At 49.4% G+C, this 27,358-nt stretch overlaps 2 protein-coding genes and 1 long non-coding RNA gene across 7 annotated transcripts in view; 1 reads left to right on the top strand and 2 right to left on the bottom strand.

Moving 5' to 3' along the window:
• Window positions 1-27,358, bottom strand: part of LOC132416835 (NACHT, LRR and PYD domains-containing protein 2) — a 1,001,898-nt gene that overhangs the window by 30,703 nt on the left and 943,837 nt on the right.
• On the top strand, window positions 17,070-24,909 carry MYADM (myeloid associated differentiation marker). Of its 5 annotated transcripts, XM_060000147.1 has the most exons (4): window positions 17,473-17,750; window positions 20,821-20,896; window positions 22,584-23,046; window positions 23,131-24,909. In XM_060000147.1, the coding sequence occupies exons 3-4, from the start codon at window positions 22,586-22,588 to the stop codon at window positions 23,546-23,548; spliced, it is 879 nt and encodes a 292-aa protein (XP_059856130.1). In that variant the 5' UTR covers window positions 17,473-17,750; window positions 20,821-20,896; window positions 22,584-22,585; the 3' UTR covers window positions 23,549-24,909. The 5 variants fall into 5 exon arrangements, with proteins under 5 accessions (XP_059856128.1, XP_059856130.1, XP_059856126.1 ...); XM_060000145.1 differs by lacking the exon at window positions 17,473-17,750 and adding an exon at window positions 17,070-17,129 and having other exon boundaries at window positions 22,584-24,909; XM_060000143.1 differs by having other exon boundaries at window positions 22,584-24,909.
• Window positions 17,736-20,364, bottom strand: LOC132416663 (uncharacterized). The gene is made up of 3 exons (XR_009517682.1): window positions 19,559-20,364; window positions 19,017-19,166; window positions 17,736-17,888 (listed from the first exon to the last, which is right to left on the bottom strand). It is a non-coding gene; the product is annotated as an uncharacterized lncRNA (long non-coding RNA).

Below are 27,358 nucleotides of genomic sequence, written 5' to 3'. Positions count from 1 at the left end.
CAAAGGACAAAACGGTGGACAAATAAGAAAAAAGGTTACAAATTGGTACAAACTTCCAGTTATAAAATAAGTAAGTCCTGGGGATGTAATATACAGCATGGTAACAATAGTTAATGATACTGTAGTGTATATTTGAAAGTTGCTAAGAGAGCAGAGCTTAAAAGTTCTCATTACAGGAAAGAAAAAAATTATAGGGACTTCCCTTGTGGTCCAGTGGTTAGGACTCAGCACTTTCACTGCTGTGGCCCAGGTTCAATCCCTGGTGGGAGAAACTAAGATCCTGCATGCCGCCTGGTGCGGCCAAAAAAAAAAAATAAAAATAAAAAATAATAAATTTAAAAACATTGTAACCATGCAGTGATGGATGTTAACTAGACATTGTAGTGATCATTTTGCCATATATACAAATATCAAATCATTATGTTGTAACCTGAAACTAACATAATGTAATAGGTCGACTATTCCTCAATAAAAGAAAAGAAAAAGAAAAAAGATTGTGACAACAGAGAGGGACCTTGCGGGTATTTTGCTAAGTGAGCTAAATCAGACAGAGAAGGACAAATACTATAGGATATCACTTATATATTGGAATCTAAAAAAGCTGGAAGTGATAAAAACAGAGTAGAATGGTGCTTACCAGGGCAGAGGGGTGGGGGAATTGGGGAGATGATGTTTAAGGAGATGGGGGAATTGGAGAGATGATGTTTAAGGGTACAAACTGGGTACCAGTAGATAAATAAGCGCTGGAGATCTGATGCACAGCACAGTGATTATAGTCAACAATACTGTACTGTAAACTTCAAAGTTGCTAAGAGACTAGATCTTAATTTTTCCCACCACGAAGAAGAAATGGTAATCATGCGACCTGGGAGAGGTGTTTGCTAACACTGCAGTGTAATCATTTTGCAATAGATAAATGTATCAAATCGATACATATGCTGGGCTTCCCTGGTGGCACAGTGGTTGAGAGTTCTGCCTGCCGATGCAGGGGACACGGGTTCGTGCCCCGGTCTGGGAAGATCCCACATGCTGCAGAGCGGCTGGGCCCGTGAGCCATGGCCGCTGAGCCTGCGCGTCCGGAGCCTGTGTTCCACAACGGGAGAGGCCACAACAGTGAGAGGCCCGCGTACCGCAAAAACAGAAACAGAAACAAAAATACATATGCTATGGTGGCAATTTTATTGCAATATATCAATGTATCAATCAACACATTGTATACATTCGACTTACACAATGTTATACGCCAATTACATCTGAAAAGAAGTTTTAAGTCAAATAACTCCACCCCCCACCATCCCGGTTTTCCAGTTTCTCAATCTCCATCCCTTTTTACCACCTTCCTCTATCTTTTTTCCAGAAATTCGCTACATATACAAAAAATGGATTCAATAGTTAACAGGTAGAAAGATGTCACAATTTTGAGGCACTGTTCTAAATGCTTTACTTGATCTGAGTCTCCTAATTAATATAGAACTGCTAAATGGGTAACACATCTAGGGGTTTAAGGGATCCCAAGAATATGAAAAGGTATACTTTTTAAAAGATCTCATCCCTGCTGCTACACCTAAATATTTGGTCTCCCTTTCTTCCTCAGATGCCACCATTTGATGGGTTTCTTATGCATTCTTCCAATGTTTACACAAAACCCAGGAAATATATTCCTATTTTTCAACCCTTCCTCACACAAACGACGGCGCAATCCTAAGTCACTCTGCATCTCGTTGATTTTACTGGACGACAGATCCTGGATATTTTCCTACACTCTGGTCACACCTTTGTAAATAAAGTTAAACTCTCCTCCAGTTACCCATTCAAGTCTGCTCTGTTTCCTGACTCAAAGGGTCATGGGACGTTGAGACATCTGAAAACCACACAACCTGTGTGGGATATACATAACCTGGAAGCCAGACCCATGTAGCCAAAACATATGTGCCCCCGGGAATGATAAGGCCAAGAAAATCTGTGCAGAGGATTTGGACATGAGAGGTCACTTTTAAAAAAAAAAATATTTATTTTTGGTTGCATTGGGTCTTCATTGCGCAGGCTTTCTCTAGTTGCAGTGAGCGGGTTTCTCATTGTGGTGGCTTCTCTTGTTGCGGAGCATGGGCTCTAGGCGCGCGGGCTTCAGTAGTTGTGGTGCGTGGGCTCAGCAGTTGTGGCTCACGGGCTTAGTTGCTCCGGGGCATGTGGGATCTTCCCGGACCAGGGCTGGAATCCAAGTCCCCTGCTTTGGCAGGCGGATTCTTAACGCCTGCATCACCAGGGAAACCCAAGAGGTGATTTTTAACTCACAGTTGCCACTCCCACATTCCTCTCAACAGTACCCTCAATCTCTACATTTCTCTGAAGCCTTCCAGATGCCCAGTGTCACTGTAACAGACTCTCCACATTTTCTCCTATTGGGAGAGACTCAGTTTCCTCACTGTCACAGCACCCGGAGATAAATCCCAATTCATGAGGAGGGTCCAGAGACAAAGTGGCTTCTTCTCTCCTTTTATAGCTTCTCACTTCTTCTTCAGCAGTTCCTTTGTGCCACAGTGATCTCCTGGCTCTCATCAAAAGTGACTTTTGGTGAAGAGATATCTCAGTCCATTCCGGCTGCTATAATAGAATACCACAGACCGGGTAACTTATAAACAAGACATTTATTTCTCGCGGTTCTGGAGGCTGGAAGTCCAAGATCAAAGCACGAGCAGATTTGCCGACTGGTGAGGGCCTGCTTCCTGGTTCATAGATGGTTTTTTTCCCCTGTGTCCTCACATAGCATAGGGTCCAGGGGGCGCTCTGAGGGGGTCCTTTTTTTATTTTAAATTTTTGTTGGAGTATAGTTGCTTTACAATGTTGTGTTAGTGTCTGCTGTACAGCAAAGTGAATCAGTTATACATTTACATATATCCACTCTTTTTTAGATTCTTTTCCCTTATAGGCCATTACAGAGTATTGAGTAGAGTTCCCTGGTCCTTATCTATTTTATATATAGTAGTGTGAGGGGGTCTTTTATTTTTTAAATAGATTTATTTATTTATTTATTTAATTTTGGCTGCCTTGGGTCTTCGTTGCTGCCCCCGGGCTTTCTCTAGTTGCAGCGAGCGGGGGCTGCCCTTCATCTGCGGTGCGCGGGCTTCTCATTGCAGTGGCCTCTCTTGTTGCGGAGCACGGGCTCTAGGCGTGCGGGCTTCAGTAGTTGTGGCGCGTGGGCTCAGTAGTTGTGGCTCGTGGGCTTAGTTGCTCCGTGGGATCTTTCCAGACCAGGGCTCGAACCCGTGTCCCCTGCATTGGCAGGCGGATTCTTAACGGTGCCACCAGGGAAGCCCAGAGGGGGTCTTTTATAATGGCATCCATTCCATTCATAAGGGCTCCACCTTCATGATCTAATCACCTGCCAAAGCCCCCCACCTCTAAATACCATCACATTGGGGGTTAGGATTTCAACATATGAATGGGTTGGGGGGGACATAAACATTCAATCTATAGCAATAGAAGTTCTAGTTCAATTTACTGCTTTTCATTTGTACATGATGCTTCCATGTCCTGGTTGAGAAATCGTTGCCAATCTCAATATCCCAAAAATGTCTGGTTCTTGAATATGTGCTGTTTTATCTTTCTCAGTTAGATCTAAAAACCATCTGGAAATTTATATGGGGATATGGTGTGGGGTAGGCGTCACTGGCTCAGCAGAACCCCCCACCAAAAAAAAAAAACCCAGAAAAAACAAGTTCATCCTTTCTCCACTGCAATGCTGCATGCATTTGTCCATAGATCAGGTGGCTTTCTATGTGCGTATGTGTCTCTGAAATCTGTATCCTGTTTCATCGGTTGGTGTATCTGTCTTTGTGACAATACCGCCTTATCTGCCTCGTTTCCCACCACAGTTCTGCTGTCACTCTGGATCCATCCACATTGGCCTTCCTGCTGTTTCATAAACACACGGGTGGTGGTGGTGGGAGGGGTCCATCTCCCTCAAGGCATCTGCTCTTTCCTTTTTTTTTTTTTGCTCTTTCCTTTTGTCTGGAATGTTCAGCCTTCCTTGGACTCTGGTTTCTCCTCATCCTTGAGCTCTCAGCTCAAATGTCACACCCTCCGAAGGCACTTCCACTCAGCCTGAAAGAGACCCCTCCATATCCTTTTATTGCCCTACGCAAAAAAAATCAAACTAGTGTGGGTGTTTGCTTACTCACTGTCTCCTTGAATGTGTGCGCAGAGCAGCGAGCATCTTTTAGGTCTTGTCCACTTGCCCTACCACTGCCTGGAAAGGAAGACAAACGCCCCTGTTCCACTTCCAGGCTGAATGTGCTTAACCCTCACCGTCCGCTAGAGGGCGACCTAACACGGGTGCGCTCCGCGCCCCACCCCGCCCCTCAACCCCGGCAGGGCCCAGCTCTGCAGACCGTCTTGAGTTGTTTATGTGTGTTTCTGGCTGGCCAACGCCTTTTAACTACAGATTTAGAAAGAGAGACCGCACGTGGTCAAAACTTGGGTTCAGCCCTAGATGACCTGAAACGACGTATTTTTACGGAAGCCTCCTGTGTTCTGAGGTCCCACAGGGCCTGCAGAGGTTACCTGGGCCAGGTGGCCGTCCTGGAGGTGACCCCAGCCTCCTAGGGTCACAGAACTCTCTGACACCCCACGATACGTATGGGATAAATCCCATGCCTGAGGGTCATGGACACGGGGTTAAATCAATCTTGGCCTTCAAGCCTTCAAACTGTGGATGTCTGATCCCCACTATTTTTATCTGTGAAAGCGAACTGCGACATTTGTGGTGGGCTTCCTCCAGTCTCCTAGAAGCTCAGTAGAAAAAGGCATCTGTATTCATTTGTCATCATAAGGCTCCTTCCCTGGCAGATTATAAATAGCTCGTTAAAATGCATTCATCGTTATGTGGTTTGACTTGGTAATATATTTACCATGGTAGAGGATTCAGAATACACACCAAAAAGGGTAGACAGTGTTCCAGTTGCCCAGTCCTCCTTCCCCTCTGGTCTGAACCCATTTCTTTTGTATCTTCCCAGAACCTCCCATGGCATGTTTTATATCATATTAATGTGTATTACATATTTATAATAATTACCATGGAGCCATTGTTCTAAGTATTTTCCGTGCCTCATATAATCTATATATAGATATAATTTTAAGTAAGTAATATGTTAATGTGTTTAAAATTTATACACACACAGGAAAAAGTTTCAGTTCCACACCTACACCCTACATCTCGGGTGGTTTTGTTTGTGCAAACACAATAAAATAGGAATACCTATTCTTATTTTTATATTTTCTCACACAGAAGGTTAAATCCTCATACATGGTTCTGTATCTTTGCCTTTTTTACTTAAGACTGTATCCTGGGAAATTCTCCATTTAGGTAAACTAGAGCTTCCTAATTCTTTTTTTTTAGATACGTATATTGTCACATTATCTGGAGGTACCATAGTTTATTTATCCAGTCCTTTATAGATGGAGACTTGATTTATTTCCATCTGATAAGTACATTTAGCAGGGGAGTTTTACAAATCAAATAGATTTCCTTCCTTCCTCATCCCCCCTCCCTCCTACCAAATGCAGCCTACGTCTTCAAAACAGAAGACTTCAGTCTATTTTGCTTAAGATATCACGATGAAAGTCACCATCTGTTAATCCAATCTGCATCAGGAGGAGAAAGAAAATCGTCTCATGGGCGTGAAACCTCCTCTCAGGCCGCAGGGAGGGGAATTCCTGAGGGTCTCCTGCAGTGGTTCTGGTTTGCAAATGACAGGCCTTGCTTCCGGATCTAAGAAGCCAAGGAGGAATTTAACGGAAGGGCGCTGAACTAAGAAAATCAGAGAGTGCATGGATGGGAAGGCTGGACATTGTAAGTTGGCAGGAAGCCAAGAATAGACAGCAGAGAGAATGTTCTTAAGTCCCACCCAGCCCACTGGTCACTCCCTCCACTCAACACCAAACCAGTGATTCCTTCGCCCCTTCAGTTGTGTTCTTAATTTCCTACGTCCTTGCCTCTTTCCTCCCTAATTCAAAGCCCCAGGAGGAAGCATTTGGTTGCCTACTCCATACCTTCCAGAGAGTGGGAAGTGCTCCCTTAGTTTTGCTAATAAATCAGACAATAGTGGGACTTCCCTGGAGGTCCAGTGGTTAAGACTCCGCTCTTCTGAGGCAGGGGGTGCGGGTTCGATCCCTGGTCTGGGAACTAAGATCCCACATGTCCCGCAGCCAAAAAAAAAAAAAAAAAAAAATCAGACAACAACCCCCACCAGTGTGCTTACAGTGGGGAATTACCCCCCTGCAAATAAGCTGAGGGTTTAAATGCTGGAAAGTCCCCAAAACACCAGACCTGGACTATAGTGTTTATATATGCTGTAGTCTGCAGAGGGCACATTCTGACAAGTAGCAGCTATAAAATTTATTCCAAATAATTTTTTTTTTTTTTTTTGCGGTACGCGGGCCTCCCACTGTTGTGGCCTCTCCCGTTGCGGAGCACAGGCTCCGGACGCGCAGGCTCAGCGGCCATGGCTCACGGGCCCAGCCGCTCCGCGGCATGTGGGATCTTCCCGGACCGGACCGGGGCACAAACCCGTGTCCCCTGCATCGGCAGGCGGACTCTCAACCACTGCGCCACCAGGGAAGCCCCCCAATTTTTTTTTTTAAATTAAATTTTGTCAAATACTCTTCTAGCACATATGGGATAGTCACATGATTTTTTTTTCTACTTGGCTCTGTTCATAGCATAAATCTCATTAAAGGTGTCTGAATATTAGCCATCCTCCCATTCCTAAAATAAACCCCACTTAGTCACAAAGTATTATTTTTTAAAATACTGCTGGAATCTGTATGCTACTACAGGCTGGCACACTCTGAAAAACTGAGGGTTCCATCCTGAGCAAAAGGAATTAACACATTTTAATCCAATATGATGACCTCCTTGAGTGCTTGAAATGTGGCCAGTGAGACTAAGGAACTGAATTTTATTTATTTATTTTTAAAATAGATTTATTTTTATTTTTTAAAATATTTTATTTTTATTTATTTATTTTTGGCTGCGTTGAGTCTTCGTTGCTGCGCGCGGGCTTTCTCTAGTTGCGGCGAGCGGGGGCTACTGTTTGTTGTGGTGCGCGGGCTTCTCAGTGCGGTGGCTCTCTTGTTGCAAAGCACGGGCTCTAGGTGCGCGGGTTTCAGTAGTTGCGGCACGTGGGCTCAATAGTTGTGGCTCGTGGGTACTAGAGCGCAGCCTCAGTAGTTGTGGCGCACGGGCTTGGCTGCTCACGGGATGTGGGATATTCCCGGACCAGGGCTCGAACCTGTGTCCCCTGCATTGGCAGGATTCTTAACCACTGCGCCACCAGGGACGTCCTGGAACTGAATTTTAAATTTTATTTAAGTTTAACTAATTTGTCTAAAAGTGGATACTCGGTTTAGTTAGTACCTTTTAAGTGTGTTTGGACAACTTGGCCGTGTGAATTCACCTTTTCAACTGTACATTTTATGAATTTTACGAACAGCTGCCACATTTCCCTTGAAACCTTAGCATCCGAATTGGGATGTACTCTAAGTACAAAATACCAGGACTTCCCTGGTGGTCCAGTGGTTGAGATTCCGAGCTTCCACTGCAGGGGTCACAGGAAACTAAGATCCCACATGCTGCTCGGCGTGGCCAAAAAAAAAAAAAAAAAAAAGCACAAAATACCCACTGAATTTTAAAGAGAGTACAGGCCACCACCATCATCATGGCCAACAAGTAGGTCTCATCGAGAAATTTTTTCCAAAAAAATCATGTAACACATATCAATAATTTGGGTTAAATATAATATGTGATTAAAGTTTACTTCGCCTGTCTCTTTATATTTTTAAATGTGGCTACTAGAGATGTGGACAGCGCTGCCCTAAGGGGCACAGAAATCCATTCATCCTTTTGGTGCTTGGTGGTCTAAGAACCAGAGACGCCCAATCAGAGGAAGAGGGTTGCTTAGATACGGAAGATTCTAGAGATGTGCTTCTGAGGATGGGTTTTTTGAGGCACAGAGAACATAAGGAACTGAATCACTCTGAGGATTCCTTTTGTTCAGTCCAGCAAGCGTGGACCTGGCAAAAGTCCATCCCAGTGATATTTGGATAATTCCATTAACCATTCTCAAACATTCTAAAAAAAAACTTAAAAAGAGGTTCAGGGTATTAAGAATCTTCTGTTTTCCTCTCCCTTTCCATTCTGATCTTTCCAGTCTGTTCCAAGGCTCTATCTGTCTAGCGTTGTGCCGGTACCAAGTCATTCAATTACTTGGCTTCATAAAGAAGTCTTTTTTTTTTTTTTTGGCTGCATTGGGTCTTCGTTGCTGCTCGCAGGCTTTCTCTAGTTGCAGCAAGCGGGGCCTACTCTTCCTTGTGGTGCACGGGCTTATTGCAGTGGCTTCTCTTGCTGCGGAGCATGGGCTCTAGGTACGGGGGCTTCAGTAGTTGTGGCATGGGGGCTCAGTAGTTGTGACTTGCGGGCTCTAGAGCGCGGCTCAGTAGTTGTGGCGCAGGGGTTTAGTTGCTCTGCGGCGTGTGGGATCTTCCCAGACCAGGGCTCGAATCCGTGTCCCCTGCAATGCAGACAAATTCTTAACCACTGCGCCACCAGGGAAATCCCCATGAGTAAGTCTTGAAACCAAATAGCCTAAGTCTTTCAGCTTCCTTATTCTACTTCGAGATTGGCCAGGTTCCTCTTTCTTTTAACTTTTGTGTTAAGAAACACATAACATAAAATTTACCATTTTAACCATTTTTGAGCATACAATTCAGTGGTATTAAGTACCTTCGCACGGTGGTGCAACCATCCCCACTATACACGTCCAGAACTTTTTCATCATCACAGACTAAAACTCTGGATCTCTTAAATACTAACTCCCATTCCCCCTGCCCCCAGCCCTGTGTAAATACTATTCTACTTTCTGTCTCTATGAATTTGACTACTCTAGGTAGCTCATGTAAGTGGCATCCTACCATATTTATCCTTATGCGTCTGGCTGATTTTACTAAGCATAATGTTTTCAAGGTTCGTCCATGCTGCAGCATGTATCAGAATTTCATTCCTTTGGGGAAATGTATTACCCAGCAACATGTGACTAAAAAGAGATGTATAGAAGTTGATGAATTTGAAAGAAAATATAGGGGACTTCCCCGGTGGTCCAGTGGTTAAGACTCTGTGCTTGCAATGCAGGGGGCAGGGGTTCGATCCCTGGTTGGGGAACTAAGATCCCGCATGCCACGTAGCATGGCCAAAAAAAAAAAAGAGAGAAAGAATATAGGAGGTGATGGGACTTGGTGATAGACTGGATGTGGGAGGGTATGAGAAATGACAGTATCGATGACAAGTCTTAGAATTCTGGCTTATGCAACAGGATGGCAGGTAGTGACATTTACTGGTGATACACACAGTGCACTGGAGGAAAGATCCCCTGTTAATTTTGGATGTATGGAGTTTGGACCTTTGTGACATCCAAGTGGAGACTCAGTAAGCACCGGGATATGCATGTCTGGAGCTCAGAGGAGTAATCTGAGTTGCTGTATATGCCTGGGACTCACAGCAGAGGTTTCAGAGGTTACCAGTAGTTTCCCCCAGTTTCTTCCCTCTGTAATAGAAGATTTTTCTGGGTATCTGTTTCCCGAACTGAAGACTGTATTTCCTTTTTTTAAAAAATTTTTTATTTTATATTAGAGTATAGTTGATTAACAATGTTGTGTTAGTTTCAGGTGTACAACAGAGTGATTCAGTTATACATATACATGTATCTATTCTTTTTCAAATCCTTTCCCATTTAGGTTGTTACAGAATATTTAGCAAAGTTCCCTGTGCTATACAGTAGGTCCTTGTTGGTTATTCATTTTAAATATAGCAGTGTTTAAAAAAAAAAAAAAGACTGTATTTCCCGGTCTCCCTTACAGCTCTGTGTGGCCATGCAACTAAGTTCTGAACAGTAAGATACACAAGGAATATGTGTAGGATCACACACTTAAAAGGGAAGAAGCGTGCCAACCCCTTCCCCTGTCCTCTTCCTGTGGCTGCAATGACAATATAGTGGTTTGATCTGGGTCATATGCTAGAGCCCAAATGCAAGCCCTTGTCAAAGGTGACAACACAACAACAGAGAATGACTCCTTGAGACCATGGAGGTATCATATCAACCTTGGATTGCCAACTCTCGGATTGCTACAAGAAAGAAAAATATACCATTACCTTTTCTAGACCTGCATTGTCCAATATGGTAGCCATGAGCCATGTGTGGCCATTGAGCATTTGAAATGCAGCTGGTATCACACCCTGAAATGATAATATTTTGATATATTGGATTAAAATAAGGTACGTTGTTAAAACTAGCTCACTTGTTTTACTTCTTTTTTTTTTTTGCGGTATGCAGGCCTCTCCCTGTTGTAGCCTCTCCCATTGCAGAGCACAGGCTCCGGCCATGCAGGCTCAGCGGCCATGGCTCACGGGCCCAGCCGCTCCACGGCATGTGGGATCTTCCCGGACCAGGGCACGAACCCGTGTCCCCTGCATCGGCAGGCGGACTCTCAACCACTGCGCCACCAGGGGAGCCCTTTTTTTTTTGTTTGTTTTACTTCTTTTTAATATGGCTATTAGAAAATTTTAAATTGCTCATGTGGCTCACATTATTTTTCTATTGGTCAGCGCTGGTTTAGACCGGTGATATTTTGCCTTTGTTATAGCAGCTGAATGAGCATCTTCTCTAGTACATGGGTCATTTACTCATCAGGGCTCCCTGAAGCCAAGGGTGTATGGAATCCCCTAGCGAGAGTATGTCGTGAGAAGTATAGAAGTCCGGGAAAGAGCCTTGAGGAGCTCTAGTATTTAAAGGAACATGAGCTTGGGGGCTGCCCTGGTGATGCAGTGGTTGGGAGTCCGCCTACCGATGCAGGGGACACGGGTTCGTGCCCCGGTCCGGGAAGATCCCACATGCCGCGGAGCGGCTGGGCCCGTGAGCCACGGCCGCTGAGCCTGCGCGTGAGCCATGGCCGCTGAGCCTGCGCGTCCGGAGCCTGTGCTCCGCGGCGGGAAAGGCCACAACAGTGAGAGGCCCACGTACCGAGAGAAAAAAAAAAAAAAGGAACATGAGCTTGTAAAGGAAGCCCAAAGAAGCAAAAGGAAAGCCAGGAGGATGACATGCCGTACAATCCTAGAGGACAGTTTCAAGTTAGAAGGAGGGACTAACAGCATCAGTTACTTGCAAGGTCAAAAGGTTAAGAACTAAAAAATAGGGACTTCCCTGGTGGTCCAGTGGTTAAGAACCTTCCTTCCAATATATCTATTTTATATATATAAGGTATACACACACACACACACACACACAATGGAATACTACTCAGCCATAAAAAAGAAGGAAATTTTGCCATTTGCAAAAACATGGATGGACTTGGAGGGCATTATCCTAAGTGAAATAGGTCAGACAGAGAAAGACAAATACTGTATGATATCACTTATATGCGGAATGTAAAAAATACAACAAACTAGTTAATATAGCAACAACAACAAAAAAGAAACAGACTCACAGATATAGAGAACAAACTAGTGGTTACCAGTGGGGAGTGTGTGTGTGGGGGCAGTATAGGGGTAGGAGATTAAGAGGTACAAGCTGTTATGTATAAAATAAGCTACAAGAATATATTGCACAGCACAGGGAATATAGCCAATATTCTATAATAACTATAAACGGAGTATAACCTTTAAAAATTATGAATCACCATATTGTACACCTGTAACTTATATAATATTGTACATCAACTATACTACAATTTTAAAAAAGGAAAAAAATGCAAAAAAATAAAGACAAGAAGAAGGATTAGCATAAAAACGTCGCTATTGTTCAAGAACAGCCCTGGAAATATAGTCACATTTGGGCTTCAGTATAAGGAAGTTGAGGGGCTTACCAGTGAACAGCTTCTGTTACCTCTCTAAATAAAGAAGTAGGTCATAGGCTGAGAATGGGGGCTGAGGGCAGAGGTCGAAGAGCATAAAAATAGTGTGCTTGTCACTATGGGAATGAGAATGAGTTTACCAGATGATTGCAGTGAGATTGTGGGCAGTACTGAGGACACATTTGAGTTTGGGCACCCTGTCTCTATGCCTTGTAATATGACTTTCTCCAGTAATGCTTAATCGCTTAAGGGCAAGCACAGGAGGAAAAACAAAACAAAACAAAACAAAACAAAAAACGCTGATAGATGTGCTTTTTCTTTTTTAAATTTTTTCTTTTTAAATTTATTTTTATTTATTTATTTATTTATTTTTGGCGGTACGCGGGCCTCTCACTGCCGTGGCCTCTCCCATTGCGGAGCTCAGGCTCCGGATGCGCAGGCTCAGCGGCCATGGCTCACGGGCCCAGCCGCTCTGCGGCATGTGGGATCTTCCCGGACCGGGGCACGAACCCGTGTTCCCCGCATCGGCAGGTGCACTCTCAACCACTGCGCCACCAGGGAAGCCCGAATTTTTTCTTTTTTTAAACTTTTTATTTTATATTGGAGTATAGTTGATTTACAATGTTGTGTTAGTTTCAGGTATAGAGCAAAGCGATTTAGTTTTACATATACATATATCTATTCTTTTTTCAGATTCTTTCCCCATATAGGTTATTACAGAATATTGAGTAGAGTTCCCTGTGCTGTACAGTAGGTCCTTGTTGATGATCTATTTTATATATAGTAGTGTGTATATGTCAATCCCAAACTCCTAATTTATCCCTACCCCCTTTCCCATATGGTAACCATACGTTTGTTTTTGAAGTCTGTCAGTCTGTTTCTGTTTTGTAAATAAGTTAATTTGTTACCATTTTTAGACTCCACATATAAGTGATATCATGTGATATTTGTCTTTATCTGTCTGCCTTACTTCATTAGTATGATCATCTCTAGGTCCATCCATGTTGCTGTAAATGGCATTATTTCATTCTTTTTCGTGGCTAACAGTCCATTGTATATATGTGCCACATCTTCTTTACCCATTCATCTGTCGATTGGACATTTAGGTTGTTTCCACTTCTTGGCTACTGTGAATAATGCTGCAATGAACATTCCAATGCATGTATCTTTTCAAATTATGGTTTTCTCCGGATGAATGCCCAGGAGTGGGATTGCTGCATCATGTGGTAGTTCTATTTAGTTTTTTAAGGAACCTCCACACTGTTCTCCATAGTGGGTGTACAAATTTACATTCCAAACAACAGTGTAGGAAGGTTCCCTTCTCTCCACACCCGCTCCAGCATTTATTGTTTGTAGACTTTTTTATGACGGCCATTCTGACCTGTGTGAGGTGATACCTCATCGTACTTTTGATTTGCATTTCTCTAATAATTAGCGATGTTGAGCAACTTTTCACATGCTTTTTGGCCATCTGTATGTATTCTTTGGAGAAATGTCTATTTAGATCATCTATAGATGGGCTTTTTCTTTTCAACGACTGGGGTGATACAAAGACAGAAGGGCAGAGGAGTGTTAGATATCCTAACATGAAAAGAGGGTCACTGAAATGATGGACCGTGGAATCATATCTGAAGAAAGAGGAAAGCAAAGAAAAGAGAGGGCTGATGGACTGGGGGTACCTATCAAGTTAAGAAAAGGTCGTAAGTGGCCATTGCTGAGAAAGTAAGATGGAAGGAGAAATGGTTGATGTCTGAGAGGCGTGCAGAACTGAGTGGATAGGTGACTGCTATGGTGTGGAGGGTAATGTTCACGTGGCAGGCCTTCTAAGTCAGTGCTTCCCAGCATTTTCACATCGTGGGGCAAATAAAAACATGATAATATTTTTTGTAGCTCATGGAGATGAACAGATGAGTCTGGCAACAGCCAGAGGCAACCAGGCCACTCGGAGGGCTGGGGGAAAACAATATGACCTGTTCATGGCATATCTGGTGGGATGCTCTCTATAGAATTTCAGGAAACCATGTGGAAAATGAGGGCAAATGACCAGGAGGTCCATAGATAACAAAAAGGTGTTATGGCCAGAGAACGGATTAGGGGGAGACATCCACTTCAATACAGGCAAGGAAAGAAATAATACAGACAGTCCCCCGCTTATGACGGTTTGACGTACAATTGTTTGATCTTACAATGGTGCAAAAACGATTTGCGTACAGTAGGAACTGTACTTCAAGTTTTGAATTTTGATCTTTTCCCAGGCTAGAGATATGCTGTATGATACGGTTCCAGAATCACCAAATTCTCCTATAAAAGCAACTTGTGCTTTCAGTACCCCATAGATGCCGTTCTGGTCAATTGCACGGGTGACATCATACTGATAAGACCTTGAAAGCAGGAAAGAGCAGATAGATACACTGTATGTATTAATAAAACACACACACACACATGCCAGAGCATGGAAGACAAACACCATAAAAATTGGGAAGCCTATCACTCAGGGACATTCCTGAGAATCCAATAGTCTGAGGACAGTGGGAATATCCCCTCCAAATAAAGGAGTTCTTACATGTTGAACCCTTTGCCACTACCAAATGGGATAAAATCTCCATTACAGCAGATATTCCTTAGCCTGTTTTGTTCTCGCATAGAGGACATTCATAAATATATTTGTTGATAAATGCATGAAATTTTCCACTGGACCCAGAGTAAGGAAAGATCTGTGTGTTACAATGACATAAGATCTGTACATTGGGGCTTCCCTGGTGGCGCAGTGGTTAAGAATCTGCCTGCCAATGCAGGGGACACGGGTTCAAGCCCAGGTCTGGGAAGATCCCACATGCTGCGGAGCAGCTAAGCCCCTGTGCCACAACTATTGAGCCTGCGCTCTAGAGCCTGGGAGCCACAACTACTGAGCCCATGTGCCACAACTAGTGAAGCCTGCGCACCTAGAGCCTGTGCTCCACAACAAGAGAAGCCACAGCAATGAGACGCCCAAGCACTGCAATGAAGAGTAGCCCCCGCTCGCCGCAACTAGAGAAAGCCTGTGCGCAGCAATGAAGACCCAATGCAGCCAAAAATAAATAAATAAAATAAATAAAATAAATAAATTAAAAAAAAAAAGATCTGTATATTTGGTTTTTGTCCTCAGTTCCCTGCACCAAGTTCCTAAAACGCTTGTAATTTCCTGAGCGATAGGGGTGGGAGGGTTGTCTTTTGTTATTCATAATAAGCCCCCTTCAACCCTACCTGAGTTTATACTAATGAGATGACTCTTGATAGGCCCCTAGTTAGCTCTGGATGGGGGTTGGATGCACGAAGAACCAATCATGTGATTAGAGGATTGGAACTTGCAGCCCCACTCCCTGACCTGCAGAGAGGTTAGGGAGATTGAGCTTGTTCACTGATGGCCAGTGATTTAATCAACCATGCTTCCATAATGGAAATTCCGTAAACAGCCTGAACAACGGGATTCAGAGGGCTTCCAGCTTGGTAACTGCATCGCGGTGCTGGGAGGCGGTGAGCCCGGAGAGGGCATGGGAGCTTTGCATCCCTCCCCCATACCTTGCTCTGTGTCTCTCTTCTGTTTGGCTGTTCCCAAGTTGCATCCTTTATAACAAGTCAGTAGTACTAAGTAAAGGGCCTTCTTGAGTTCTGCGAGCCATTCTAGCAAATTATGGAACCCAGGGAGGGAGTCCTGGGAACCACAGTTTTCTAGCCAGTTGAAAATGAAAATTTCATTCATTTATCAACAAATATATTTATGAGTGTCTCCTATGTGAGAACAAAACAGGCTAAGGAATATCTGCTGTAATGGAGATTTTATCTCAGTTGGTAGTGGCAAAGGGTTCAACATGTAAGAACTCCTTTATTTGGAGGGGATATTCCCACTGTCCTCAGAAGTATGGGAGGCCTGGGACTTGTGGCTGGAGTTTGAAGTGGGGGTGGCCTTGTGGGACTGAGCCCTTAACCTGTGGGGTCTGATGATAACTCCAAGTGGTTAGTATACCCAGATTCAGAATTGAACTGAGGACTTCCCTGGTGGCACAGTGGTTAAGAATCCGCCTGCCAATGCAGGGGACACGGGTTCGAGCCCTGGTCTGGGAAGATCCCACATGCCGCAGAGCGACTAAGCCCGTGCGCCACAACTACCCAGCGCACGCGCCTAGAGCCTGTGCTCCGCAATGAGAAGCCACCGCAATGAGTAGTCCCCCCGCTCAGCAACGAACACCCAACGCAGCCAAAAATAAATAAATAAATATATTAAAAAAAAAAAAGAATTGAATCATTGGACACTCATTTCGTGTCCAGAGTTAGAGAATTGGTGGTTGATGTGAAAACAAAAACAAAACAAAAAACCCAACACATACACACATTTGGTGTCAGAAATGTTGGGAGCAAAAACCAGGTCATAATCTGTACCCAGGTAAACTCTTCCCTCAAGACCCTCCATTACAGAGAGAGCTATTAAGACTTAAGTAGATCAGATGACTTCTGTGGCTCTCCGTCAGCTTCCCCAATCTCCCCAGTACCTGCTTAATGGGCTTTTGAACAAAGCAGCCATGGTGGGCTATGTATGGATTTGCTTCATCAAAGCTATGGAACTTTGTCACTGATGTCGGCCCACCTTGCTGCAAGCAGTGCTGGGCCCCCAGCGTGGTGCGGTTTCCTAGGGAGACCAGCCAAATACCTGGTCGCCCGAGGAGCACATTGGACCCTTTCCATCATGGATCGGACAATGACTTTTTCCTGCCTGGGTTGTAATTAACTCTGGGCTGTATTTGCTTTCCTTGCCTTCCTCGCTCCTGCCAATGGCAGCATCTGTGTACACGTTCAATGATCCTATTCACCGTCACGTTAACACACACAATATTGCTTCTGATCAAGGAACCCAGTTTATTAGGAAGTTAGGGGGCGGGGCCGTGTATTGATCGCCCGAAAGCAGCTACTCTCAGAGAACAGAGGCACGTCCTGTTTGAGACTGGGTTTCAGTGCCAGGTTGGAGACAGCATCTTTGGGGTTGGGTTGCTCTCCTGCAGGACGGGTAAGCACTCTGAACCAGTGGCACATACACGAGGCCAGATTACACAAGACCTGGGAACCCTACGGGGTCACAACTGATGACTCACTCTTTAAATGTTTGCTTCCTGTTCCTGCTACCCTGAACTCTGCTGTTTTGAAGTTTGAATGCCTTAAAGGGGGAACACTTCTACCGGAGAGCACAACTGCAGTAAACTGTGAGTGGTGATAGCCCCTTGACTATTTGGGGTATCTCAGGAGTGCCACTTCAGGGTCAAGCAAAGAGAGTGATTGATTTGGGCAAGAAGGGGGGCCTGACCCCCCGGGGGCGTCAAGGAGGTGTGTGAATAGAACCTGGGGTCGTCCTTGGAGAACCTCCAACGAATACCATGTCCTGACTCCTTCCACATCCTGATGCGGGGCTCATAGAGACCCTCCTCCCCTAAGCAGGGCACATAATGACAGAGAGGGTCTGTGTCTACCGCCTTTGCAGGGCACAAAAGTGGGCATACAGGCTCCACACCCCTCCCACCCCAACCATACCCCCCCCAACTTCTGCAGAGCACACAGCGTCCAGGTGCCCCCCCAGCCCCTCCCACCTCCGTAGGGCACGCAGCCGGGGACACAGAGCTCCCGCATCCCTTCGGACCCCTCCCTTCGCGACGCGAGAGTCTTCCACCCTGGGACTCGGCCTCAAAGCCTTCTCAGTAGTCGGCCTGGAAGACACCCAGCAGTAGCAACGCGGGCAGTTAACGGTCGCCGAGCCTCCGCGGCCGCCACGAGGCCCCGCCCAACGGCAGCCTAGAGCGAGGCCGCGCCGGGGACGACTGCAGAGCGCGGTGAGTGAGCCCGGCCAGCAGGGAGGGACCCAGGCGTCCCGGTCCCCGCCCCACCCCAGCCCCGGGCAGTGCCTCCCCACCTTCAGCTGCCGCTTGCTTCTTGGCTCGTCAATCCGTCTCAGGACCCCAGAGCCGCCCCTAAAAAAGGACCCCCGTGCTCCGGGGCCCGGGCAGACCAGCCCCTTGGGCCCTCCCCTCTTGCAGGAACCAGGAATCTGGCACCCCCAGCCCCCAGTCTCGTCCTCATTAAGCTTCTGAGCCCCTCCCTCTTTTCAGGAGCCAGGATTGCAAGCCAAAAATATCTCGCCCTTACAGACCCAAGAGGCCTGGCTAGCAACCACATCTGCTCCGAAAACCCAGGAGCCTGAGCCGCAATTGCTCTTTTGAGCCAAGATTCTGGGCCCGCGGCCTCGGAGTCCATGCCCCCAACTCCTATGGCCTCGATCTCAGAAGTCCTGCTACCAACAACCCCCCTCCCCTGCCCCCATCGACAGGGACATATGGGACCTAGGGGTCTGGCCCATCAGTCCCTTACACCGCGAATCCCAGTGTAAATGGGCATTAGGAGACCCATTCTGCTCTTCCCTCAAATTCCTTACTTACAGGAATCGAACCACTGTTCTTTTGGGGACCCAGGAGTCGGGGACCTCAGCCCAGAAACCCCCTAAAGCCTAGGGATCGGCACACCCTCAACTCTTTCCTATTTCAGGGACCCAGGAGACACAGACCCTAGCAAACAGACCCCATTAAATTGAGAGGCCCAGTCCCCCAACCCACCGCGACCTAGAAGTCCAAAATTTCGTCCATCCTGGAAGAGCAGGGCCAGAGCAGGGGAGGGAGGGGCCAGGAAGGGAGAGGGAGAACGGATTGAGGTGAGACTGGGGTGGGGACCTGAGCTGGGGGGCTCTGTCCTAAACAAAGTATAAATAGACGGGTTGCCATGGCAACGGCCTTCCCCGGGCCTGCTCTGGAGACCTCCAGTGCTGTGTCGAGGAGGGCACCCCCAGGAGCATCCACTCCGCCAGCTGTTGTGTCTTCCTGTTTTGTCACCACGGAAACGGTGACCTCAGCCCTCCACCCCTACCGCTGGCGGGGCGGGAGAGCTGCTGTGTATTTATCTCTGGGGATGTGGTCTTATCTTGGCCCCGCCCTCGGGGCGGGACTGGGATAGCCCTGGCAGGGGGTGTCCCTTACTCGGCTCCAGCCCAGAGCTCCGGCCCCGCCCCCAGCCCTGCCCGCGCTCACTCCCCGGCCCTCCAACCGCACCCAGACCGCAGACCCTCCTAGTCTGCAGCTGTCGCTTTTGCACCAGCCGCAGCCGCCACAGGCCCGTAAGGTGAGGCTGCAGGACCCCCCTAGAGTGGGAGCAGCGTCCAGGATTCTTGGGTGCAGAGGGATTCCAAATGTCTTCAGTCCCTAGAAAGATGGGCTGGGTCAGGACTCGGGTTCTGGAGAGGAGAGGGCTGGGGACATGAACTCATACGGGTCATACATCTGAAAAAGGAGGGGGGTTGGGGCCTGGACCCCTGGGTCTGAGGGAGGAGGGGCCGGGGGTCTGGACTCCTTGGTCTGAGGGGGGAGGGGCCGGGGACCTGGACCCTTGGTCTGAGGGAGGAGGGGCTGGGGACCTGGACCCTTGGGTCTGAGGGAGGAGGGGCCGGGGGCCTGGATCCCTGGGTCTGATGGAGGAGGGGGCTGGGGACCTGGACCCCTGGGTCTGAGGGAGGAGGGGCCGGGGGCCTGGAGAAGCTTGGAACTGGGAGTCCTGGGTTTGAGAAAGGGAGTGGCTGGGGTTCAGAATTACTGACCTCCTCCCCATCCAGGGGGCAGAATCCGAACTTTAGACTCAAAAGGCCAGAGATGGAGCTTCAGCACCCGTGGTCCCAAAGTGAAGATGGAGCTGGGCCCCTTGGTGCTGACAGCACAGGGCGCGCTTCCGAGTTTGCGGAGTGATGGGGTGTGGTGTCTGGCGTGGAGGTGGGGAGAGGACTGGGCGTGGCAGCGAAATCCTCAGCTTCTCCACGAAGCCAAAGGGTGTTTTCCTCTCCCTCCTCGGGTCTCTGGCAGTTCTTTCCTGAGCTCTGACCTCAGGCGACGGCTGGGGGCTCTGAGAGTGGAGACGGACTCCTCCTCTCCGGGTGGTCCGTGCGCTAACTTACCTTCCAGGGGAGACTTAACTGACTGTGGCCCGCCCTCTGCCTCCTGGGCCTGTCCCACCTTCCTCCTAACGGGTCGGGGGAAGCGGGAGGTGGCCCGGGAGGTCCAGCTGTACCTGGGAGACCAGCCTTACGGGAGGTGCTGGGAGGTGTGGCCACTCTCTCTGGACTGGATTCCAACACTGTGCACAGTTTCCCGCCGCGGGGCGGGAGGCGTCCGCAAGGCGAACCCAGGGGTCCGGGTACACAGCCACTCCTCTCTTAGAGACGCTCTTGTTGGGGGGGGGTCCAGGCTCCCGGCCCACTTTATGGGGACCCAGAACTCACATTTTGAAGGACCCAGAAATTCGAACGTGCAGGCTTCTCCTCCTGCGACCCGGCGCCCGGGCTCTGCCCCCCTTCCCCCGCCGGAATCCGCGAGCAGGGCGGGGGTCCCAGCACCGCCTCCCGGCCCCCGCCACATTCCAAATGGCTGGGCTGACTTGAATCCCTTATAAGGACGGAGACGCGGCGCCGCCCGGGCCGCCCGCCCCCTCAGCCACCGCCCAGGGCCCTCCGGCCGCCAGCCCCGCGGCTTTCCTGGCGGGGGCAGGGTTACGATCATACACGCCCACGCCGGCCCGCGGGGCGTGCACTTTGGCTAGGTTCCCTCCACTCCCGTCCTCGCAGTTTGCGGAAAGAGGAGGAAAGAAGGGGCGGGGCGGGGCTTCCCCGAGGTCACCATCCCCGACCTCTTAGGGGCTCCGGGCCAAATCCCCGCCCTGGCTGGGAGGCGCGCCCAGGGTCTGCGGAGCCTCACCGCGCGTTCTGGGCGAGCCCCGGGCAGTAGGCCGGCTGGTCGCCTGGGTCCCGGGAGGGTGGAGCCGGGTCTGAGCGGACGCTGACGTTGTTTCTCCCTCCTGTCCTCTGACTAGCCTTTTCCAGGTGTCTGACTTAATCCGCCTCCAGAGCCGGATCTTTCTCTGGTGGGGTCCTCAGCAAAGACCGCTGGTGAGTGGGCTGGGGGCTCTGACTCTTGGGTCTGAGGAGGGAGAGGTTCTGATGTCTGGACTCCTGGGTCTGAGGGAGAGGGACCTGAGGCCTGAGCTGCTCTGTCAGAGGAAGGAGCGGGCTGAGGGCCCTGAACATTGGGTTCTGAGATAAGAGTTGGGGAGTGCAGTGCTCCTGGGTCTTAAGGAGGAGGGGCTGGGAACTTGGACTCCTGGATCCTGAGACCTGGGACCTTGCGTCCCAAAGGGAGGGGCCCAGACACCTGTGGATATGAGGAAGAAGTATGTTCAGCAGCTGTGGCCTCCTGTGTCCCCAGGAAGCTATTGTACAGGGACAGCTGGGCTAAAGGCTGTGACACTGTCCTCCTGACACTGGAAGGAGGGTGTTGCATTGTCTCGGGGCTGAGAGAGGCCTCCTGAGATTTTTAGAGGTGGCAACCAAGAGATTAGCTATTTTAGGGCCTGAGGGAGGACCTGGACACCTGGTCAGGAATTGAGGCCAGGCCTTCATTCCTGAGGGTGTTTAGGACAAGGACATCAAAGTCAAAGGTTCTAAAGGGATAGAAGAAAGAAGTTGATTTCCCTGAGTCTGGTGTGCTCACGGCTGAGGGCCCAGAGCCCTGGGGTCTGAAGCTGTATTTCTGAATGAGGGAGAACGAGAGATTTCAGTGGCACTGGGCCAGCTGAGAGAATCTGGGGAGCTGAGTTTCCCAGAAGTTGGGGAACTAGGGGGCTGGACCTCATGTTGGGGAAGGGGGAGAGGCTCCCTTTGGGTTGAAGTACTCCAGACCGAAATCCATTTGGCCATGGCAGGGGTGCTGCCGAGATTGGTAAGACCCAGTTCCAGAAGGGAGAGAGGGCTCTTGTCTTCCAGGAGCTGGGGCCAGCCTCCTGCTTAGTGAGAGGAGACAGGCTGGAAGGACGGAAGCTCTGATCAGATGTGGGTCCCTGAGAAGGTTTCCATGTAGACGCTGGACTCCTGAATGTCTGGAGGCTGGCAATGTTTAGGACCCTTAGGTGAAAGAGAGGCTGGGCTGCAGCGTCCTGGGTACCCAAAGGGAGGAAGTGCAGAGATGGAGTTTCTGAGAGGTCACAGAAGACAGGGCCTCTTCTGCTGCTGCTGCTGTTTTTGTTTTTTTTAATATTTATTTATTTATTTGGCTGCGCTGGGTTTTAGTTGCGGCACGCGGGATCTTTTAGTTGCGTCACGCGGGCTCTAGTTCCCTGACCAGGGATCAAACCTGGGCCCCCTGCATTGGGAGCTCTGAGTCTTAACCACTGGACTGCCAGGGAAGTCCCTAGAGCAGAATCTTGAGTGGTTGGGTTGCTGAGTCCCTGAGGGACGGAGGGCAGCTTTGTGTGTTTGGAGTGGGAAGAAAGATACGTGGTTTCACAGGAGTTGGCTTTTGGGGAGAGGAAAGGAGGGTCCTGGGAAGAAAAGAGATAGGGGACTACACTCCTCAGCTCTGACATGAGGCTGGAGGGAGGAGGAGGCTAGCACCGGGCGACCACCTCGTCCCTGGAGGGCTGGGACTGGCCCAGTATGAAAACTCACATCCTGGGTACGCCTCAGCTAGAGTCGAGATTACGTTGTCCACACGCCCCCTCACTCCAGGGAGGCAAGTGCTGGGGGCCTGGATCCTCCAGTTTGGAACCTTCTTAGGACACCTTCTTTCCCCTCCACCCAGCCATGCCGGTGACGGTGACCCGCACCACCATCACGACCACGTCGTCCTCGGGCCCGGGCTTCCCGACCACCGTGGGGTCCCCTCGGGCACTGACCCAGCCCCTGGGCCTCCTCCGCCTGCTGCAGCTGATCTCCACCTGCGTGGCCTTCTCGCTGGTGGCCAGTGTGGGCGCTTGGACGGGCGCCATGGGTAACTGGTCCATGTTTACCTGGTGCTTCTGCTTCGCCGTGACCCTGATCATCCTCATCGTTGAGTTAGGCGGGCTCCAGGCCCGCTTCCCCCTGTCCTGGCGCAACTTTCCCATCACCTACGCTTGCTACGCCGCCCTCTTCTGCCTCTCGGCCTCCATCATCTACCCTACCACATACGTCCAGTTTTTGTCTCACGGCCGCTCCCGGGACCACGCCATTGCCGCCACCACCTTCTCCTGCATCGCTTGCGTGGCTTATGCCACCGAAGTGGCCTGGACCCGGGCACGGCCCGGCGAGATCACTGGCTACATGGCCACCGTGCCAGGCCTGCTCAAGGTGCTGGAGACCTTCGTGGCCTGCGTCATCTTCGCCTTCATCAGCAACCCCTACCTGTACCAGCACCAGCCGGCCCTAGAGTGGTGCGTGGCCGTGTACTCCATCTGCTTCATCCTGGCGGCCGTGGCCATCCTGCTGAACCTGGGCGACTGCACCAACATGCTGCCCATCCCCTTCCCCAGTTTCCTGTCCGGGCTGGCCCTGCTCTCCGTCCTCTTCTACGCCACGGCTCTGATCATCTGGCCGCTCTACCAGTTCAACGAGAAGTACCACGGCCAGCCCTGGCGGTCCATGGATGTGAGCTGCGGCAACAGGCACACCTACTACGTGTGCTCCTGGGACCGCCGACTGGCTGTGGCCATCTTGACAGCCATCAACCTGCTGGCTTACGTGGCCGACCTGGTGTACTCGGCCCGCCTGGTTTTTGTCAGGGCCTGAGGCTCTGCCCTGGAGGGGCTACCGATTCCCTCTTCTCAGTGGAGGTTCTTTACCAAGTTCTGAGGCCCTCTGAGGTCCTCTTTCCGGCTCCCCTCTCTCCTGCGTTTCTCATACCCTTCCCAGCTCACCCTCCTCTCTTTTCTGTTTCTTTCACTCCTTCTGCTCTGTCTCCCTTCTGTTCTGTTTGGTTACCACATCCTGTTTGGCTTCCTTCTCTTTCTGCTCTCTTCTTTTCTACACGTTCTGCTTTGGGGCTTTTTTCTGGTCATCCTGTTTGTTTTCTCAACTGCCTGTTGTCTGACCAGCTCTTCCCACTTTCCTTCTGATCAATCAGGAGCCCTGAGACTTCGTCCTTCTCTGCCCCACAGCCCACTGCCACCTCCAAAGGTGCTGAGCCCCACATCACACACCCCTTTTGCAGCTGTTCATACCCTGGGCCTCCAGAGGGGCCTCATTGCCAAAGCATGCCTGCCCACCCTGGCTGTGCCTTAGTTGGTGTGTATGTGTGTGTGTCTGGGGGTGGGGGTGGGTAGCTAGGGATCGGGCCCCCTTTCTCCCCGTGGAGGCGGGGTGTACAGTGTACCTCCCCTTTAAGTTAAAAGAAAGAAAAAAACTCTGGAGGTCAATAATTTCTAGTGGGCGGGAGGCTTAAAACATAGACCCTCGGTCCCTAGATCCCGCCTGGTGCTCAGCCTCGCCTGAGATCGGCTCCAGAATTTTTGCCAGGCTTACTAAAAACCCACTGCCTAGAGGCCATCTTAAAGGAAGCAAGGGGTGTATGACTTCCATCCCAACTACTCCCTGGGGTATCAAAACACTGGCAAAAAAACTGCATTGTCTTGAAGACAACTGTCTGAAGCATTTGTAAGGGCCAGTGATGTGGCCCTCCAGCCTCAGTGTCAAAAACTGCATCTCCTGCCTTTGCAGGGAGGAGAAGAAAATGGCCACTGCCAGCCTTAAAGGTGAGGTTAGCCTGTTTTTTTTTTTTCTGGTCACGAGAGCAACAATCACTGGGTGGCCCTTTTCTTAAAAGGGAAGTTTCTTTTGAAAACAATTTTGGCGGGGTGGGAATTGCTACTGTGCCATAGTCAAAGGAAGTGCATTGCTTGAGTGTGTGGTGTACACACACGTGTGTTTGTGCGTGCTAGTTGCTTTCTGCTGCTGCTTCCTGCTGCTCTGGGACTCACATGCGTAACATGATCTATATAAATGTATAAATATATATTTTATTTTTTTTAAATTCCCTGGAGCTTCTGGTTCCCATCAGCCCCTGCTGTCAGTCATAGAGAGAAGCCTTGTCCCTTCTCCCACATCCATTATATTCTTTTTTTTAAAACCCCAATATAAAGATAAAAGAATGACTTGTGCTTGCTTTATTCATGGGGAGGGCTCCAAGAGAGAGGGCCAGGCCGAGGTTGCTGGGTCTGGTAGGAGAACGAGGCTGGGGGTCAAGACAGCTTTGGCCCCATCAGAAAAAAACTGAGTCTGGATCTTACACATTACTCTCTCTCAAATGAGGAGAGCTAGTTAGGATAGAAATGAACAAGACTTCTCCCTCCTTGGAGTCCCACGAGCACCTCAGAAATACCGTGTCCCATTCTGAGTGCAGCATCTTGCCTCCAAAATCAATGCTTTCAGGTTCCCATTTCTCACGGCGAGAACCCCTCCTCCAGGTTCCTTTCGTTTCACCTGAGCTACTGTCCCAGCCTCCTCCTTGGAGCATCCTACCTCCAGCCCACCCTGGCCCCAGAGGGGTGCTTTCCTTTTCCGACATTCAGATCTGATCCTGTCCCCCTCTGCTCAAATCCTTCCGTATCCCACTCCACATTGCCTATAGGTAATACCAAAGGCCCTCAGTCAAGGCCTTTGGGATGTGACGCTGCCTATATACCCACTCTCAGCTCCATTTTACCCTTAGTTCTAAGTTCTCTGACACACGTGGTCAATAAAACACTTCGATGAAGATCACATGAATTACTCCTGCCATGAATCTCTGTCCCACAGAAGGTCATCTTATCGGTTTCTCCAAGACAATCACAACTACATAAACACATGACTCTGGGAAAAATCAAGGATCATGCAACCCACTTTCTGCGTCTACACCCGCAAAAGCAATTGGCAAGATATATTGCAAGGGTCCCGCTGGAAGAGGGGGAAAGGCTAACTAGAGCAGGCGCACGTCTTTTTAGTGAGGAAAATCCTCCTTTCGATGTCTGCAGTGTCCATCCCAGAATTCTGACCTACACCAATCCCTACCTTGTCGAAGACCGTCTCGCACCCCCACCCCTCCCCCATCCCACTCTTAAACCCCTTCTAGGAGGCACCAGGCAGAACAGCTGTAGAACCTTGGGGTGATATGTTGGTGATGTGGTAAAGAACCCAAGCAGAACTAGAATAGAGCGCCGTGGGATTCCTAGGTCAGTTTTCGGGGCCACCCCCGCCCCCTATCCTCTCTCCTGGGGTACGGCGGACGCCTGGAGGTGGCTGGAAAGCCAGTGGACCCCATGTTTTGGGGTTTAGGAGAGTACTCGTATTCTCTTATCTCCCCTTCGGCTTCCAGAAGCTGGACCCCGACCCCCAAAAGTCACAGGATGTAGCGGCCGGCCCGAGTCCCCAGGCTCCGCCTCAGCGGACCATCCCGCTTCGCGGGGCATGCCGGGAGAGAAAGTTCTCGGTCGCGCTGCGAGAACAGCTGAACGGCAGGCCCAGACTACAAGTCCCAGAATACATTGCACCCCGCAGCCCCGGGCGGGCCGTGGTTGTCCTTGGCAACAGCGGGGGTCTACCTGTAGAGCCGGGACTAGGAAGCGCTCGGGAGCTGGGGGAGGGACCAGAGAGAGGCAGAGACTCAGGTGGGGCGACGGAGGGGAGAGACAGGAGGAGACCTGACCGGGCCAACGTTTGGAGAGACCCTCCCAATCACCGGACAGAGATGCACAGAGTATTCCAGAGCCAGCGGGGGAAAGAGGGAGAGAGAGAACTCCAGAGACGAGAGGGATTCACAGAGCCAGAGAGATAAATAGAGTGGGTGAGGAAGGGACAAAGATAGAGTTGGGGAGGGGAGAAGGAGAGGGAGAGGGAGAGAGAGCAACTTAAACATTCCGAGAGAGACCCCCAGCGATGGAGAGATTGACAGAGCCAGAGAGTGGGTCAGAGAGAGCGACAGGCACAGAGAGATACAGAAGGAGGAAGAGGCACGCACGAACGGAGAGCGAGATTCGTAGAGACACAGGAAGGGAGAGAGGCAGAGACAAAAGCATCTACAAAGACACGGACACGGGGAGGAGGGGAGAGAAATCGAGGGAAATAGAAGAGGACATAGAAAATGAGACAGTGAGAGAGACAGAGATTGACTCTCAGAGAGAAAGACACGGAGGGAGGGAGAGACAGATCCACAGAGCCAGAGAGACAAAGAGACAGGGAGAGGAAGAGATTCAGGGAGACAGAAATGCAAGAATTTATGAGATGGGGAGAGACAGAGGGAGACTGATTCACAGTGAGACAGACATGGAGTGAGAGAGACGCACACACCAGGACCCAGAGGGGGTCACAGGATGAGTGACAGACATAAATGGAGATACACAGCGAAGAAAACAGGAAAATAAAAACAGAAATTCTCAGAGATAAGGAAGGAACCCAGACCCACCCAGAGAGACAGAGAGAGCGCCAGGACTAGGGAAAGGAACAGAGACCCAGGGAAATGGACACTCCCAGAGGGAGACCTAGAAGTACAAATTCACAGAAGCCTAGAGAGAGAAATCAAGACTCGGGTGGCATCAGAAAAATTGAGACACCAAGCCTCCCTGCTCA

The sequence above is a fragment of the Delphinus delphis genome, chromosome 20 (assembly GCF_949987515.2).
Source record: "Delphinus delphis chromosome 20, mDelDel1.2, whole genome shotgun sequence".
Lineage (NCBI taxonomy): Eukaryota > Metazoa > Chordata > Mammalia > Artiodactyla > Delphinidae > Delphinus > Delphinus delphis.
This window is presented reverse-complemented; position numbering and strand designations above follow the sequence as displayed.